Source organism: Centruroides vittatus, unplaced genomic scaffold, assembly GCF_030686945.1.
Source record: "Centruroides vittatus isolate TY-2023 unplaced genomic scaffold, ASM3068694v2 contig_165, whole genome shotgun sequence".
NCBI lineage: Eukaryota > Metazoa > Arthropoda > Arachnida > Scorpiones > Buthidae > Centruroides > Centruroides vittatus.
Genome location: NW_027121000.1, coordinates 2,741 through 18,832, shown reverse-complemented (window position 1 = coordinate 18,832; position 16,092 = coordinate 2,741). Strand labels below are relative to the sequence as shown.

Genomic DNA, 16,092 nt, shown 5'->3' with positions numbered 1-16,092 from the left:
ACTCTCTGTATGTGGATGACTTTCAGATCTCCTGCCAGTCTAGTAATATGAGTTTTATTGAGAGACAACTGCAAACCTCTTTAAATCGCATAGACAATTGGTCCAAGACCAATGGTTTTACTTTTAATGTAAAGAAGACCTCGTGTATCCATTCTTGCCGAAGGGGTGGTTTGCACCTGGATCCCAAAATTTACCTAAATGGACTTAAAATACCAATGGTCTAAGAAGCGAAATTTTTGGGTGTCGTGTTTGACCATAAATTGACATTCTTACCACACTTGCGCAATTTGAAGAGTAGATGTTTAAAATCTCTGAACTTTTTAAAGGTATTATGCTGCTCATTCTGGGGAGCAGACAAATGTTCAATGCTCAGAATTTATAGAGCCCTTGTCTGCTCTACCCTCGATGTGGGTTCCTGTCCGTGGTGAGGGGACCTCCCAGAGATGGTTTAGTATCTCTTTTTTACCATCCCTGGGATCTGAACGCCCACCCACGTGTTTGCCGTGCGTGGTGGCCCGTATGCCGGAAAGGGGGATCCTGGTAGTTGAGGGGCAACATACCGTCCCCAACACACTGCTTTGGCCCCTGCTTCGGATAAACGGGAGGCTCAAATCAGGCTCCGTTTGAGTCAATCGGCTGGTCGTTGAGTCATTCTTGACCTTGGCTTGGAGTCAACCGATCGATGCAGACCGGGCAGACACGTCAGGCAAGATGTGCTCTTCTTGACTGCATTGTGAGGGTATAGCTCCTGGGAAACCCTGGTGTGACGGTCTATGGGAGTCTCCCATGTGACGGCATCCCCTTGTTGGACCCCATGGTGGGTGGGGTCACCGGGAGCTGAATATTACTTTTTCAATATGGATTCACTACAATCTAAAACATTAGGTACCAAAGCATCACCACCAAGTGATTTTACTTCCGTTAACCAACCAGCCTACCTTATTGTTCATGCTACGGGAGAAACATCTCTGTCTAAACGTTCCCCCTTTTTGATTCAAAAATTATTTGAATCAACCATTGGGCATCTTAAAAAAATCCAAAAATTGAGGTCAGGAGATTTACTCGTTGAGGCAGCCTCTCCTCAACAATCAGCAAAGCTTTTAAAGACTAAATCTCTAGGAGACATAAATGTCACAATCACACCACACACAAGTTTGAACTCGTCACGTGGTGTGATATCTGAGGTCGATCTGATGTCTGAAGATGAAGCAGACATCCAGATCGGTCTTGCAGATCAAGGTGTCACTGCCGTTCGACGCATCTCCATTCGTCGTGATGGCAAGCTGATACCGACTAAACATTTGATTCTCACTTTCGGAAAGCCAACATTGCCATCATTCGTTACTGCGGGATATCTTCGATGCCCAGTTCGACCATACGTTCCAAATCCGCTGCGTTGTTTCAAATGCCAGCGATTTGGACATTCCCAGACCTCCTGCCGAGGCAAAAGCTTATGTGCACAGTGTGGAACTGAAGGCCACAACAGTACTGAATGTAAAAGTACTCCACACTGTGTGAACTGCCAGGATGCCCATCCAGCCTATTCTCGGAAATGCCCTGCATGGCAAAGAGAAAAAGAAATTCAACGCCTAAAAACAGTTAACAACATACCTTACCCAGAGGCTCGGCGCATGGTCACTCAAAGTGCATCATTACAACAAAAGACATTTGCTTCTGTTTTGAAGTCCACAAAGACATGTGCGGTTCAGACAGAAATTTCCGTTTCACCAAATGAATCTTTTACTCGCCATGCTAGATGCTTGTTAACTCAATCTACAGATACAGAAGTAAAAGAGAATATAAAGAAAAAAACACCCCTACCTAAAGCAGGGATAGTAACCAGAAATGTGGGTTCTAAAAAAGCTAATAAGAACCCACTGAACAAACAAAAATTAAAATCAGCCCTCTCTAAATCTAAAAGATCAGAGACTCAGTCTATGAGTGAGTTCTCTGACTTCTCAGATGAGGAGACTAATAAGGTGGTTACACCACCAAACTCGCCTCCAAAAGGCAAATCGGCTGTAAAACTAAAGAGGGATACTTTTACAAAGAATGCTGCCTCAACCACATAATGGATTATAAAATAATCCAATGGAACTGTCGTGGTTTCCGCAACAACTTTTCTGACGTTAAACATTTGACATCATCTACCACATCTCTCTGCGTGGCACTCCAGGAAACACATCTAAAACCTGGAGAAAAAATTACTTTAAAAGGATTTAATCTTTACCGTAAGGATGATGATAGCCACACTCGCGCCAGTGGAGGTGTGGCTGTACTGGTTTCAAATTGCATCCCTTCCTTACCGGTACAAATAACAACAGAGCTGCAAGCTGTGGCAGTCAGAATTTCAATTGGAGTAACTGTCACAGTTTGTTCCATATACTTGCCACCAGATGTCAGAGTCAATGAGGATGAATTGGATGACTTGGTTGAACAACTGCCAACTCCGTTTATTCTACTTGGTGATTTCAATGGCCACAATCCAATGTGGGGCAGTCACGACATCAATTGTCGAGGCAGAGCCATTGAAAGATTCATAGGTAATTACCAACTGTATTTATTTAATACTGGAGAAGTGACATACTTCCACGCCCCAACAAGAACATTTACTGCCATTGATTTGACATTAGCTAGTCCAAATCTGTTTTCAGCGTTTACATGGGAGGTTGGATCTAATCCACTTTCCAGTGACCACTTTCCAATATTTTTAAAATATAGAGGCAGAGGAAGCTGTGAAACAGCCCGTCCACCACGCTGGAAATTTGAAACGGCAGATTGGCCTGCATTTTCCTCTTTGGCTAACATCACTGAGGAAATGGTCAATACTGCCGATATCAATGATGCAGTAGAAGTTGTCACTTCCAGTATTATTCAGGCAGCCGAAAAAACAATGGGGAAAACGTCAACCAGATATCCAAAACATCCGAAACCATGGTGGGATCAGAATTGTGAGGCAGCATTTAAAAAACAAAAGAAAGCATGGGGGATTTTCAGAAGATACCTCACTGCTGAGAATTTGATAGCTTTTAAAAAAGCAAAGGCAAATGCCAGAAAAATAAGGAGGCAAAGCCAAAGGGATTCCTGGAGGAAGTATGTTTCTAGCATAACATCTTCCACCAGCTCAAAAGCAGTCTGGGATAAAATCCATAAAATTAATGGGAAATATGCTTCTCACTCTCTGTCCATGCTGGAAAATAATGGCACAATAATCAGTGACATAAAAGGTATTGCTGATTTGTTGGGTGAAACATTTTCGTCTTTATCCAGCAATATTATGTATACAACAAATTTCCAGGCTTATAAAGTCCAAAGTGAAAAACAATATCTAAACTTCCACTCTCCATCTAATGAGGAATATAATGTGCCATTCAGCAGAATAGAACTATGTACAGCAATCTCTCGCTCGGGGAATACTGCTGTAGGGCCGGATAAAATCCATTACAGCATGATTAAAAATCTGTCAGACAATTCCCTTAGTAACCTTCTGAATCTGTTTAACAGAATATGGACAGAACATACTTTTCCTGACTCTTGGAGGCTATCTATCATAATTCCCATTTCCAAGCCAGGTAAAGACTGCAAGAATCCCTCTAATTATAGACCAATTTCTCTGACTAGTTGTCTCTGCAAACTTTTTGAGAGAATGGTAAACAGACGCCTGATGTTCCTCCTAGAGGAAAAGAACTACTTTTCACTACATCAGAGTGGATTTCGTAGGAACAGAAGTACCACAGACAATCTAGTAAACCTTGAAACGTCTATACGCGAAGCGTTTGTAAGACGACAGCACTTAGTGTCTGTGTTTTTCGATATAGAGAAGGCTTATGATCGCTGCTGGCGATATGGAATACTCCGTGATCTGCATGAATTTGGACTGCGGGGTAATCTGCCAATTTTTATAAAAAACTTTTTGCAGAATCGAAGATTCCAAGTTAGGATGGGCAACACTTTGTCTAGGCCTTTCACACAAGAAGAGGGTGTTCCTCAAGGTTCTATTCTGAGTGTGACTCTGTTCCTAATCAAAATTAATAGCATAGCTAAGTGTCTTCCTCCCAGTGTGAAACACTCCTTGTATGTGGATGACTTTCAGATCTCCTGTCAGTCTACTAACATGAGTTTTATTGAAAGACAACTGCAAACCTCCCTAAATCGCATTGACAATTGGTCCAAGACTCAATGGTGTCAGTTTTAACGTAGAGAAGACCTCGTGCATTCACTTTTGCCGAAGGCGTGGTTTGCACCTGGACCCTGAAATTCACCTAAATGGGGTTAAAATCCCAATGGTCAATGAAGCAAAATTTTTGGGTGTTGTGTTTGACCATAAATTGACATTCTTGCCACACTTGCGCAATTTGAAGAGTAGATGTTTAAAATCTCTGAACCTTTTAAAGGTATTATGCTGCTCATCCTGGGGAGCAGACAAATGTTCGATGCTCAGGATATATAGAGTTCTCGTTCGCTCTAAGCTGGATTATGGATGTGTTGTTTATGGCTCTGCGCGAGAATCTACTCTTCGGATGCTGGATCCAATCCACCATCAAGCATTGCGTTTGTGCACTGGTGCATTTCGAACTTCTCTTGTTCAAAGTTTGTACGTGGATGCTTATGAGCCTCCACTATCTCTCAGGAGAGAGCAGTTGTCTTTGTTCTATTACATTAAACAGAAATTTCTGGCTAAACCTTTAGTTTATTGTAGAGTATCAGATACTCAGCTGAAAAGATTATTTACAGCTCGCCCAAGTTGTGTCCCTACATTTGACATTAGAATGGAGAATGTAAGCAGCACGATTGACCTGGACACAAGCAACATTTCACAGGTCGAGGTCGATAATATATCACCTTGGTCAACTTTTGTGATTAATGTTGACTTTAGCTTAAAGCAGTTTCCTAAGGAATCCATCCCAGACTACATCTATAGGCAGCACTTTGCAGAAATTCAACACCACGACAGGAATTTAATTCCTATTTATACTGATAAATCGAAATCGGTTGATTACGTTGGCTCAGTTTTTGTCTGCCAGGATGAGATCGTGGCAGAACAAATTTCATTGAATTCTTCCATCTTTACTGCAGAGTTGCTGGCTATTTACCTAGCCTTAAAATATATAATTAGTAAAGGTCATCGTCGCTGTGTTATTTACACTGACTCAGTTAGTGCACTTCAGGCTTTGATCTCACATGAACCTAGTTCTCACTCTATAGTGATTAAAATTCGCAAACTGTTTTGCCATCTTATTGCGAGTAATATTCTTGTAAAATTTTGTTGGGTCCCAGGCCATGTAGGTATAAAAGGGAATGAAGAAGCTGATGCAGCTGCAAAGTCAGCAAGTCTTTCTCAGCATACAATGTTTATTGAAGGAGGTGACTTGAAGCTGGTTGTTAAAAAACGACTAGCAGAGAGATGGCAAAATGTGTGGAACGAACAAGTCCACAATAAACTTTACGAGATCAAACCTATAATAGAAAATTGGACACACAAGAAACAGTATGATAGGAGATCTGAAGTCATTCTTACTCGTCTGAGAATTGGACATACTCGGCTTACTCATCAATACCTTTTGAAGGGTGATGACCAGCTAGTATGCCAGTATTGCATTTGTACTTTAAGTGTTAAACATATACTTTGCAACTGTGTTGCTTTTGACCAGAGTCGCAGACAGCATTTTGGAAATGCAACTTTGAGAGAGATTTTGGGCCAGAGTTCAAATCTTGATAAGATACTGAACTTTTTGAAAGTTATAAATATTAATAGAGAGATTTAAGTTAACTAATTTATTTATTTATTTATATATTTATTTATTTATTATATATTTATATTTGTGTTGTTCTGTTTGTTTGTGTTTTTGTGTTGTATTGACGCCTTGTGATATATATATTTAGCTTTGTTTAATTTTACCATTTGTTATGGCGCAGCATAGCCTGTATGGCTCTTGTGCCAAAAAACTAGAACTAACTAACTAACATATTTCTAAAGTAATAGTTTTTTGGCGGGTTTTGGCGGTTATATCGATAGAAATGCAAATCTCAAAATTAAAACTGAAATACATCATCACGAATTTTGTTAACAATTCGTCGCGTTTCATTTTTTTTATTGAAAAGGAGGGCACACCTTGTCTTTGAAATGAGTCTCTTTCAAGGCAATCATTCGATTAAGGCAGTATTTATTTTTGTTTCTTACAGGGAGATTGTTGAGAAGTTTGATACAAGACCAGGAAATGTTTGTTTTAAAGATTTCGTTTATCTAGTTGTGAACACTATTAGCTGTGACACATTCAAAAAAGGTATGGAAGATTTTTTCGTTACTGCTGCAGCGAGGACATCTGGTGCTGAGCATGTGACAGTATATGTGGAGGTAGTCTTTGGTCATCACAATGTTGTTTAGAATCCACCAGGTAGTTTCCTTCCATTCGGCAGGGATTTCGTGTTGTACGAAGTGTCGTACCAATTAATTGAAGAGTTGTTGAGATTGGCATTGATGCATTATCCATGAATAGTTCTATAGATGAAAAAGGGTTTTATTTGGTTACCAATTAAGTTGTTGAGGAGCATGTTGACAATGGTTCTCCAGTTTTTAAGCCTGCTTGAGTTGTCAATAAGGAAGGGCCTGCTTGCAGGGGAGTTTTCAATGCGTTTTATGATCAGTTCTAGAAGATAACAGGTGACATCATAGAGTGGGTGATTGTGGAATAGCGTAGAGTTGATCATGTTAGAGAGCTGGATAGAGCATTTGAGGTCCTTAATGTCCAAGATCTTTCAGCCATCTTGATTGATCTCATTTATCATTACTTTTCTGTGAAGAGGTTTGTAGTTACTTTGCCAGATATATTTGAATACAGTAATACCCCAAACTTATGCGGTTATCGCCCGGTCCCGCCTATAGCATAAGTTGAATTCATGTAAGTCGGGGTATAACTTCACATATAAATACATACAAATTATTTTTAATTGGGGCCGGAGACTAAAGCAAACAAATTTAGAAAAAAAAAGTTTAATAAAATCTTAGATACAGGCAGTCCTCGACTTACGAACAAAGTTGACAGATGGCCGGTTAACATGATCATGTGTAGAGTACAGTTTAACTCATTTATAACGTCATCCATGGGACCGGCAATTTTTTGATGTTATAATGATAATAGACTTTGCAGATAATATAATCATCATAAATTTACTATCATATCTATAAAAATGCAAACTACATGTTTAAATCCACTTAATAAACATTATTATGTCTAAGTTTACATCGATGTAATTAAAAATTTCAAAAATACTTTTTATAAGAAATTTCTATTAGTCATAAGTTTCAATAATGGCGGAACTTAGTTTTGAGAATAATGTCAAATCAAAAGGCAACAAAAGGTTAAACTAATGTATGCCAATTAAAATAATTCAATTATTATTTCTTTATAAACTAGTTAAGCTAAATTGTTAAATATTCTATTATATTTAATATAACATATTACATTAAAGTAATTCAAAAATGAGTATATAATAACCAATCGTCATGCCGTTAAAAGTGTAGCAAACCTCACCCCACCGAAGTCAGGTGGTGAGAGTACCACCCACAGTCGTTCTAGGAAGTGGACTCTGACCCTAGGACTAAACACGTAGTATTTTCTTTGTGAAATAAATTTGTAATCTAGTTTTGTAAATTTGGGAATGCTTCAAATATGACGTTAAAACAGGGTTTTTTAATATTATCTAGTATAGTAAAGTCGTGGGACAGATAAAAATTTGATGTTACATTAGGGTTGTTGTTATAACTAAGTTAGACTGTACTTAGATATCAGAGTAGCGACACACGAGTCATTGCTGCCATGTTTTGTCGATCGACTGTCATCACGTGGTCTATGGGCTTACATTAAGAAATAACGATTTTTTTAGTTTAATAAAGCATTTTATTCGTAAAATTCGTCTTTTCAAGTTACGAACTTTTTGACTTGCGAACGACCGCTACGAGCGGATTAAGTTCGTAAGTAGAGGACTTACTGTAACATTGTTTCCATCTGAGCAATAATACCGTGACATTTACGAATGATGCTTGAATTTAAAGATTGAGCATTTTTCACAGCTTCGAGAATTTTTTCTTTACCTTTTTTAATTGTTCTGACTGTCGATTCTGGTAGATTAAATTTGTTATTTGGCAAAGAAGTCTTCATTTTTGTATCTAAGTGTTTAATAATGTTAACTTTACATTCCAAAGATAGTGTTTCTTTTCTCGTTTGATGCAGAAGAATTGGTTATACTTTGTTCGGATGACATAGAGTAGTCTCTGAAGTCTGTAGATATGACAAACACATAAATAGCTACAATTTATTTTGTGTTATTTATGCGTCGATTCCTATGCGATACGTCCAAACATCTAAGCTGAAGAATAGTGTGGGAGGAATGAGTAATCAGGAGTTGCGTGGTGCTCAAACAAAAGATGAATTGTCGAGTTTTGAAAATCACGTAACTCTGGGTATCACTGTATTAGTTTATCAATGATTTTCATTTCATTGTTTTTAAGATTTGATGTAGAGCGTAATACATTATTCTGGTGATTTTTGAACTTTGTTTGCCACATTGGTCCGTTTGGGCAGGTAAAGCCAAATTGATTCCCAGCCTGATGCTGCTTTCTTGATGATATTGATTATGCTGTTGAGGTTATTCTGGTTGCTGTCCCTGCCATACCAGACACCTAAGATATTGATGTTGTCTACAATATTGAAGCCAGAGGCATTATTTTTGATGTCATTGTATACTCTGCCTATCGATCTGGATTTCTGTGTGTGGTGAGGGGACCTCCCAGAGATGGTTCAGTAACTCTTCTTTACCATCCCTGGGATCTGAATGCCCACCCACGTGTTTGCCATGCATGGTGACTCGTATGCGGGAAAGAGGGATCCTGGTAGTTGAGGGGCAACATATCGTCCCCAACACATTGCTTTGGACCCTGCTTCGGATAAACGGGAGGCTCAAATCAGGCTTTGTTCGAGTCAATAGGCTGGTCGTTGAGTCATCCTTGGCCTCGGCCTGGAGTCAACCGATCGATGCAGATTGGGCAGACACATTAGACAAGATGTGCACTTCTCGACTGCATTGTGTGGGTGTAGCTCCTGGGAAACCCAGGTGTGACAGTGTATGGGAGTCTCCCATGTGACGGCATTTCCCTGTTGGGCCCCATGGTGGGTGGGGTCACTGGAGCTGAATATAAATTCTTAAATATGGATTGCAAAAACCCAAAACAAGCGACCAAAGAAAAGACCTCCAGCCAACCTGCTTAATACCAAGGGGTTTTTTTCCAGTTGCATGTACTAAGTGTTCTCTTTTTTTGATTCAAAAATTATTCGAATCAACTATCGGGCATTTAAAAAAACTTCAAAAATTGAGGGCGGGATCTACTAGTAGAAACAGCCTGTCCTCAACAAACAACAAAGTTTTTGACAATGAAAACTCTTTGAGACATGGGAATATCGGTCACACCACACGGAAGTTTGAACTCATCATGTGGTGTGGTATCTGAAATTGATCAGATGTCTGAAGATGAATCAGGCATTCAGACTGGCCTCTCAATCCAAGGTGTCACTTCTGTTCGACGCATTTCGATCCATCGAGACGGCAAGTTGATACCCACAAAACATTTAATTCTCACGTTCAACAATCCGGCATTGCCATCCTTCATTACAGCAGGGCATCTGTGCTGTGCAGTTCGTCCGTATATTCCAAACCTGCTGCGCTGCTTTAAATGCCAGCGATTTGGACATTCCCAGACCTCTTGTCGAGGCAAAAGCTCATGTGCACAGTGTGGAACTGAAGGTCACGACAGTACTGAATGTAAAAGTACTCCACACTGTGTGAACTGCAAAGATGCCCATACTGCCCAGTCCCGGAAATGCCATGCACGGCAAAGAGAAAAAGAAATTCAATTTATAAAACCTGTGAAAAACATCATATCCAGAGGCTTGTCGCATGGTTACTCCAAGTGCTCCTATGCAACAAAAGACATTTGCTGCCGTGTTGAAATCTACTAAGACATGTGGGGTTCAAACAGATATTTCTGTATCCCTAAGCGAATCTCTTACCCGCCATGCAAGATGCTTATTGATCCCATCTACACAATCAGAAGAAAAGGAGAACACAAAGAGTAAAACCTCTGTAAGTAAATCAGGGGTAACAACCAGAAATGTGGGTTCTAAAAAAACCACTAAGAACTCACTTAACAAATAGAGAGGGCTTCTTTCACTCTTTGAAGTTTCAAAAAAATGAGAAGTTCAATCTGTGAGAGTGTTTTCTAACATATCTGACGAAGAGCCTAATACGGAAATTACAAAACCAATGTCACCTCCAAAAGAGAGACTCCCTGTTAAATTAAAGAGGGATACCCTCGCAAAGAATGCTGCCTGAAACACGTAATGGATTATAAAATAATCCAATGGAACTGTCGTGGTTTCCGCAACAACTTCTCTGACATTAAACACTTGACATCATCTACCTCATCTCTCTGCGTGTCACTCCAGGAAACACATCTAAAACCTGGAGAAAAAATTTCTTTTAAAAGGATTCGATCTTTGTCGTAAAGATGACGACAGCCACACCCGCGCCAGTGGAGGTGTGGCTGTACTGCTTTCAAACCGCATCCAGTCCTTACCGGTACAAATAACAACAGAGCTGCAAGCTGCGGCAGTCAGGGTTTCAATTGGTGTAACTGTCACAGTTTGTTCCATATACTTGCCACCAGATGTCAGAGTCGATGAAGATGAATTGGATGCCTTGGTTGAACAACTGCCGACTCCATTCCTTTTACTTGGTGATTTCAATGGCCACAATCCAATGTGGGGCAGTCTTGACATAAACCGTCGAGGCAGGGCCATTGAGAGATTTATAGGCAATCACCAACTGTATTTATTTAATACTGGAGAAGTGACATACTTCCATGCCCCAACAAGAACATTCACTGCCATTGACCTATCATTAGCAACCCCGAATCTGTTTTCAGCATTTACATGGGAGGTTGGATCTAATCCACTCTCTAGTGACCACTTCCCAATATTTTTAAAATATCGAGGCAGAGAAAGCTGTGAAACAGCCCGCCCACCACGCTGGAAACTTGAAACGGCAGATTGGCCCGAATTCTTTTCTTTGGCTAACATCACTGAGGAAATGGTCAATACTGCTGGTATCGATGATGCAGTTGAAGCCGTCACATCGAGCATTATTCAGGCAGCTGGAAAAACAATGGGGATAACATCAACCAGGTATCCAAAGCATCCGAAACCATGGTGGGATCAGAATTGCGAGGCAGCATTTAAAAATCAAAAGAAAGCATGGGGGATTTTCAGAAGATACCCCACTGCTAACAATTTGGTTGCTTTTAAAAAAGCAAAGGCAAATGCCAGAAGAATCAGAAGGCAAAGCCAAAGGGATTCTTGGAGGAAGTATGTATCCAGCATAACATCTTCCACCTGCTCAAAAGCAGTCTGGGATAAAATCCATAAAATTAATGGGAAATATGCTTCTCACTCTTTGTCCATGTTGGAAAATAATGGCACAATAATCAGCGATATACAAGGTATTGCTGATTTGTTGGGTGAGACGTTTTTCTCTTCATCCAGCAATATTATGTATACAAAGGATTTTCAGGTTTACAAAGCCCAAAGTGAAAAACAGTACTTAAACTTTCACTCCTCATCTAATGAGGAATATAATGTGCAATTTACCAGAATCGAATTGCATAGAGCGATGTCTCGCTCGGGGAATACTGCTGTAGGGCCGGATAAAATCCACTACAGCATGATTAAAAATCTGTCAGACAATTCCCTCAGTGATCTTCTGAATCTGTTTAACAGAATATGGACAGAACATACTTTTCCAGACTCTTGGAGGCTATCTATCATTATTCCCATACTTAAGCGAGGCAAAGACTGCCAGAATCCCTCTAATTACAGACCAATTTCTGTTACGAGTTGTCTCTGTAAACTGTTTGAGAGAATGGTAAATAGATGTTTGATGTTCCTCTTAGAGGAATAGGAGTACTTTTCACCACATCAGAGTAAATTTCGTAGGAACAGAAGTACGACGGACAATTTAGTAAACCTTGAAACATTCATACGCGAAGCATTTGTAAGACGACAGCACTTAGTGTCTGTGTTTCTCGATATAGAGAAGGCTTATGATCGCTGTTGGCGATACGGAATACTCCGCGATCTGCACCAATTCGGATTGCGGGGTAATTTGCCAATTTTTATAAAAAACTTTCTACGGAATAGAAGATTTCAAGTCAGGATGGGCACAACTTTATCTAGGCTTTACACACAAGAAGAAGGTGTTCCTGAAGGTTGTATTTTGAGTGTGACTCTGTTCCTAATTAAAATTAACAGCATAGCTAAGTGTCTTTCTCCCAGTGTGAAACACTCTCTGTATGTGGACGACTTTCAGATCTGCCAGTCTAGTAATATGAGTTTTATTGAGAGACAACTGCAAACCTTTTTAAATCGCATAGACAATTGGTCCAAGACCAATGGTTTTACTTTTAATGTAAAGAAGACCTCGTGTATCCATTCTTGCCGAAGGGGTGGTTTGCACCTGGATCCCAAAATTTACCTAAATGGACTTAAAATACCAATGGTCTAAGAAGCGAAATTTTTGGGTGTCGTGTTTGACCATAAATTGACATTCTTACCACACTTGCGCAATTTGAAGAGTAGATGTTTAAAATCTCTGAACTTTTTAAAGGTATTATGCTGCTTATTCTGGGGAGCAGACAAATGTTCAATTCTCAGAATTTATAGAGCCCTTGTCTGCTCTCCCCTCGATGTGGGTTGCTGTCCGTGGTAGGGGAACCTCCCAGAGATGGTTTAGTACCTCATTCTTTGTACCATCCTGGGATCTGAACGCCCACCCACGTGTTTGCCGTGCGTGGTGGCCCGTATGCCGGAAAGGGGGATCCTGGTAGTTGAGGGGCAACATAACGTCCCCAACACACTGCTTTGGCCCCTGCTTCGGATAAACGGGAGGCTCAAATCAGGCTCCGTTTGAGTCAATCGGCTGGTCGTTGAGTCATTCTTGACCTCGGCTTGGAGTCAACCGATCGATGCAGACCGGGCAGACACGTCAGGCAAGATGTGCTCTTCTTGACTGCATTGTGAGGGTATAGCTCCTGGGAAACCCTGGTGTGACGGTCTATGGGAGTCTCCCATGTGACGGCATCCCCTTGTTGGACCCCATGGTGGGTGGGGTCACCGGGAGCTGAATATTACTTTTTCAATATGGATTCACTACAATCTAAAACATTAGGTACCAAAGCATCACCACCAAGTGATTTTACTTCCGTTAACCAACCAGCCTACCTTATTGTTCATGCTACGGGAGAAACATCTCTGTCTAAACGTTCCCCCTTTTTGATTCAAAAATTATTTGAATCAACCATTGGGCATCTTAAAAAAATCCAAAAATTGAGGTCAGGAGATTTACTCGTTGAGGCAGCCTCTCCTCAACAATCAGCAAAGCTTTTAAAGACTAAATCTCTAGGAGACATAAATGTCACAATCACACCACACACAAGTTTGAACTCGTCACGTGGTGTGATATCTGAGGTCGATCTGATGTCTGAAGATGAAGCAGACATCCAGATCGGTCTTGCAGATCAAGGTGTCACTGCCGTTCGACGCATCTCCATTCGTCGTGATGGCAAGCTGATACCGACTAAACATTTGATTCTCACTTTCGGAAAGCCAACATTGCCATCATTCGTTACTGCGGGATATCTTCGATGCCCAGTTCGACCATACGTTCCAAATCCGCTGCGTTGTTTCAAATGCCAGCGATTTGGACATTCCCAGACCTCCTGCCGAGGCAAAAGCTTATGTGCACAGTGTGGAACTGAAGGCCACAACAGTACTGAATGTAAAAGTACTCCACACTGTGTGAACTGCCAGGATGCCCATCCAGCCTATTCTCGGAAATGCCCTGCATGGCAAAGAGAAAAAGAAATTCAACGCCTAAAAACAGTTAACAACATACCTTACCCAGAGGCTCGGCGCATGGTCACTCAAAGTGCATCATTACAACAAAAGACATTTGCTTCTGTTTTGAAGTCCACAAAGACATGTGCGGTTCAGACAGAAATTTCCGTTTCACCAAATGAATCTTTTACTCGCCATGCTAGATGCTTGTTAACTCAATCTACAGATACAGAAGTAAAAGAGAATATAAAGAAAAAAACACCCCTACCTAAAGCAGGGATAGTAACCAGAAATGTGGGTTCTAAAAAAGCTAATAAGAACCCACTGAACAAACAAAAATTAAAATCAGCCCTCTCTAAATCTAAAAGATCAGAGACTCAGTCTATGAGTGAGTTCTCTGACTTCTCAGATGAGGAGACTAATAAGGTGGTTACACCACCAAACTCGCCTCCAAAAGGCAAATCGGCTGTAAAACTAAAGAGGGATACTTTTACAAAGAATGCTGCCTCAACCACATAATGGATTATAAAATAATCCAATGGAACTGTCGTGGTTTCCGCAACAACTTTTCTGACGTTAAACATTTGACATCATCTACCACATCTCTCTGCGTGGCACTCCAGGAAACACATCTAAAACCTGGAGAAAAAATTACTTTAAAAGGATTTAATCTTTACCGTAAGGATGATGATAGCCACACTCGCGCCAGTGGAGGTGTGGCTGTACTGGTTTCAAATTGCATCCCTTCCTTACCGGTACAAATAACAACAGAGCTGCAAGCTGTGGCAGTCAGAATTTCAATTGGAGTAACTGTCACAGTTTGTTCCATATACTTGCCACCAGATGTCAGAGTCAATGAGGATGAATTGGATGACTTGGTTGAACAACTGCCAACTCCGTTTATTCTACTTGGTGATTTCAATGGCCACAATCCAATGTGGGGCAGTCACGACATCAATTGTCGAGGCAGAGCCATTGAAAGATTCATAGGTAATCACCAACTGTATTTATTTAATACTGGAGAAGTGACATACTTCCACGCCCCAACAAGAACATTTACTGCCATTGATTTGACATTAGCTAGTCCAAATCTGTTTTCAGCGTTTACATGGGAGGTTGGATCTAATCCACTTTCCAGTGACCACTTTCCAATATTTTTAAAATATAGAGGCAGAGGAAGCTGTGAAACAGCCCGTCCACCACGCTGGAAATTTGAAACGGCAGATTGGCCTGCATTTTCCTCTTTGGCTAACATCACTGAGGAAATGGTCAATACTGCCGATATCAATGATGCAGTAGAAGTTGTCACTTCCAGTATTATTCAGGCAGCCGAAAAAACAATGGGGAAAACGTCAACCAGATATCCAAAACATCCGAAACCATGGTGGGATCAGAATTGTGAGGCAGCATTTAAAAAACAAAAGAAAGCATGGGGGATTTTCAGAAGATACCCCACTGCTGAGAATTTGATAGCTTTTAAAAAAGCAAAGGCAAATGCCAGAAAAATAAGGAGGCAAAGCCAAAGGGATTCCTGGAGGAAGTATGTTTCTAGCATAACATCTTCCACCAGCTCAAAAGCAGTCTGGGATAAAATCCATAAAATTAATGGGAAATATGCTTCTCACTCTCTGTCCATGCTGGAAAATAATGGCACAATAATCAGTGACATAAAAGGTATTGCTGATTTGTTGGGTGAAACATTTTCGTCTTCATCCAGCAATATTATGTATACAACAAATTTCCAGGCTTATAAAGTCCAAAGTGAAAAACAATATCTAAACTTCCACTCTCCATCTAATGAGGAATATAATGTGCCATTCAGCAGAATAGAACTATGTACAGCAATCTCTCGCTCGGGGAATACTGCTGTAGGGCCGGATAAAATCCATTACAGCATGATTAAAAATCTGTCAGACAATTCCCTTAGTAACCTTCTGAATCTGTTCAACAGAATATGGACAGAACATACTTTTCCTGACTCTTGGAGGCTATCTATCATAATTCCCATTCCCAAGCCAGGTAAAGACTGCAAGAATCCCTCTAATTATAGACCAATTTCTCTGACTAGTTGTCTCTGCAAACTTTTCGAGAGAATGGTAAACAGACGCCTGATGTTCCTCCTAGAGGAAAAGAACTACTTTTCACCACA

The 16,092-nt window shown here is 40.4% G+C and overlaps 2 protein-coding genes across 2 annotated transcripts; both read left to right on the top strand.

The window, feature by feature from the left end:
- The first annotated feature begins 857 nt into the window (after positions 1-857).
- Positions 858-2,072, top strand: LOC136968890 (uncharacterized). The gene has a single exon (XM_067262954.1). It carries the CDS (start codon positions 858-860, stop codon positions 2,070-2,072), a length of 1,215 nt encoding a protein of 404 aa, XP_067119055.1.
- An 11,175-nt stretch (positions 2,073-13,247) lies between these two features.
- Positions 13,248-14,462, top strand: LOC136968889 (uncharacterized). The gene has a single exon (XM_067262953.1). It carries the CDS (start codon positions 13,248-13,250, stop codon positions 14,460-14,462), a length of 1,215 nt encoding a protein of 404 aa, XP_067119054.1.
- The last annotated feature ends 1,630 nt before the right edge of the window (positions 14,463-16,092 follow it).

What these genes read in the sequence shown, in the direction of transcription:
- LOC136968889 (XM_067262953.1), top strand. Translation starts at nt 13,248, where the DNA reads ATGGATTCACTACAATCTAAAACATTAGGTACCAAAGCATCACCACCA.
- LOC136968890 (XM_067262954.1), top strand. Translation starts at nt 858, where the DNA reads ATGGATTCACTACAATCTAAAACATTAGGTACCAAAGCATCACCACCA.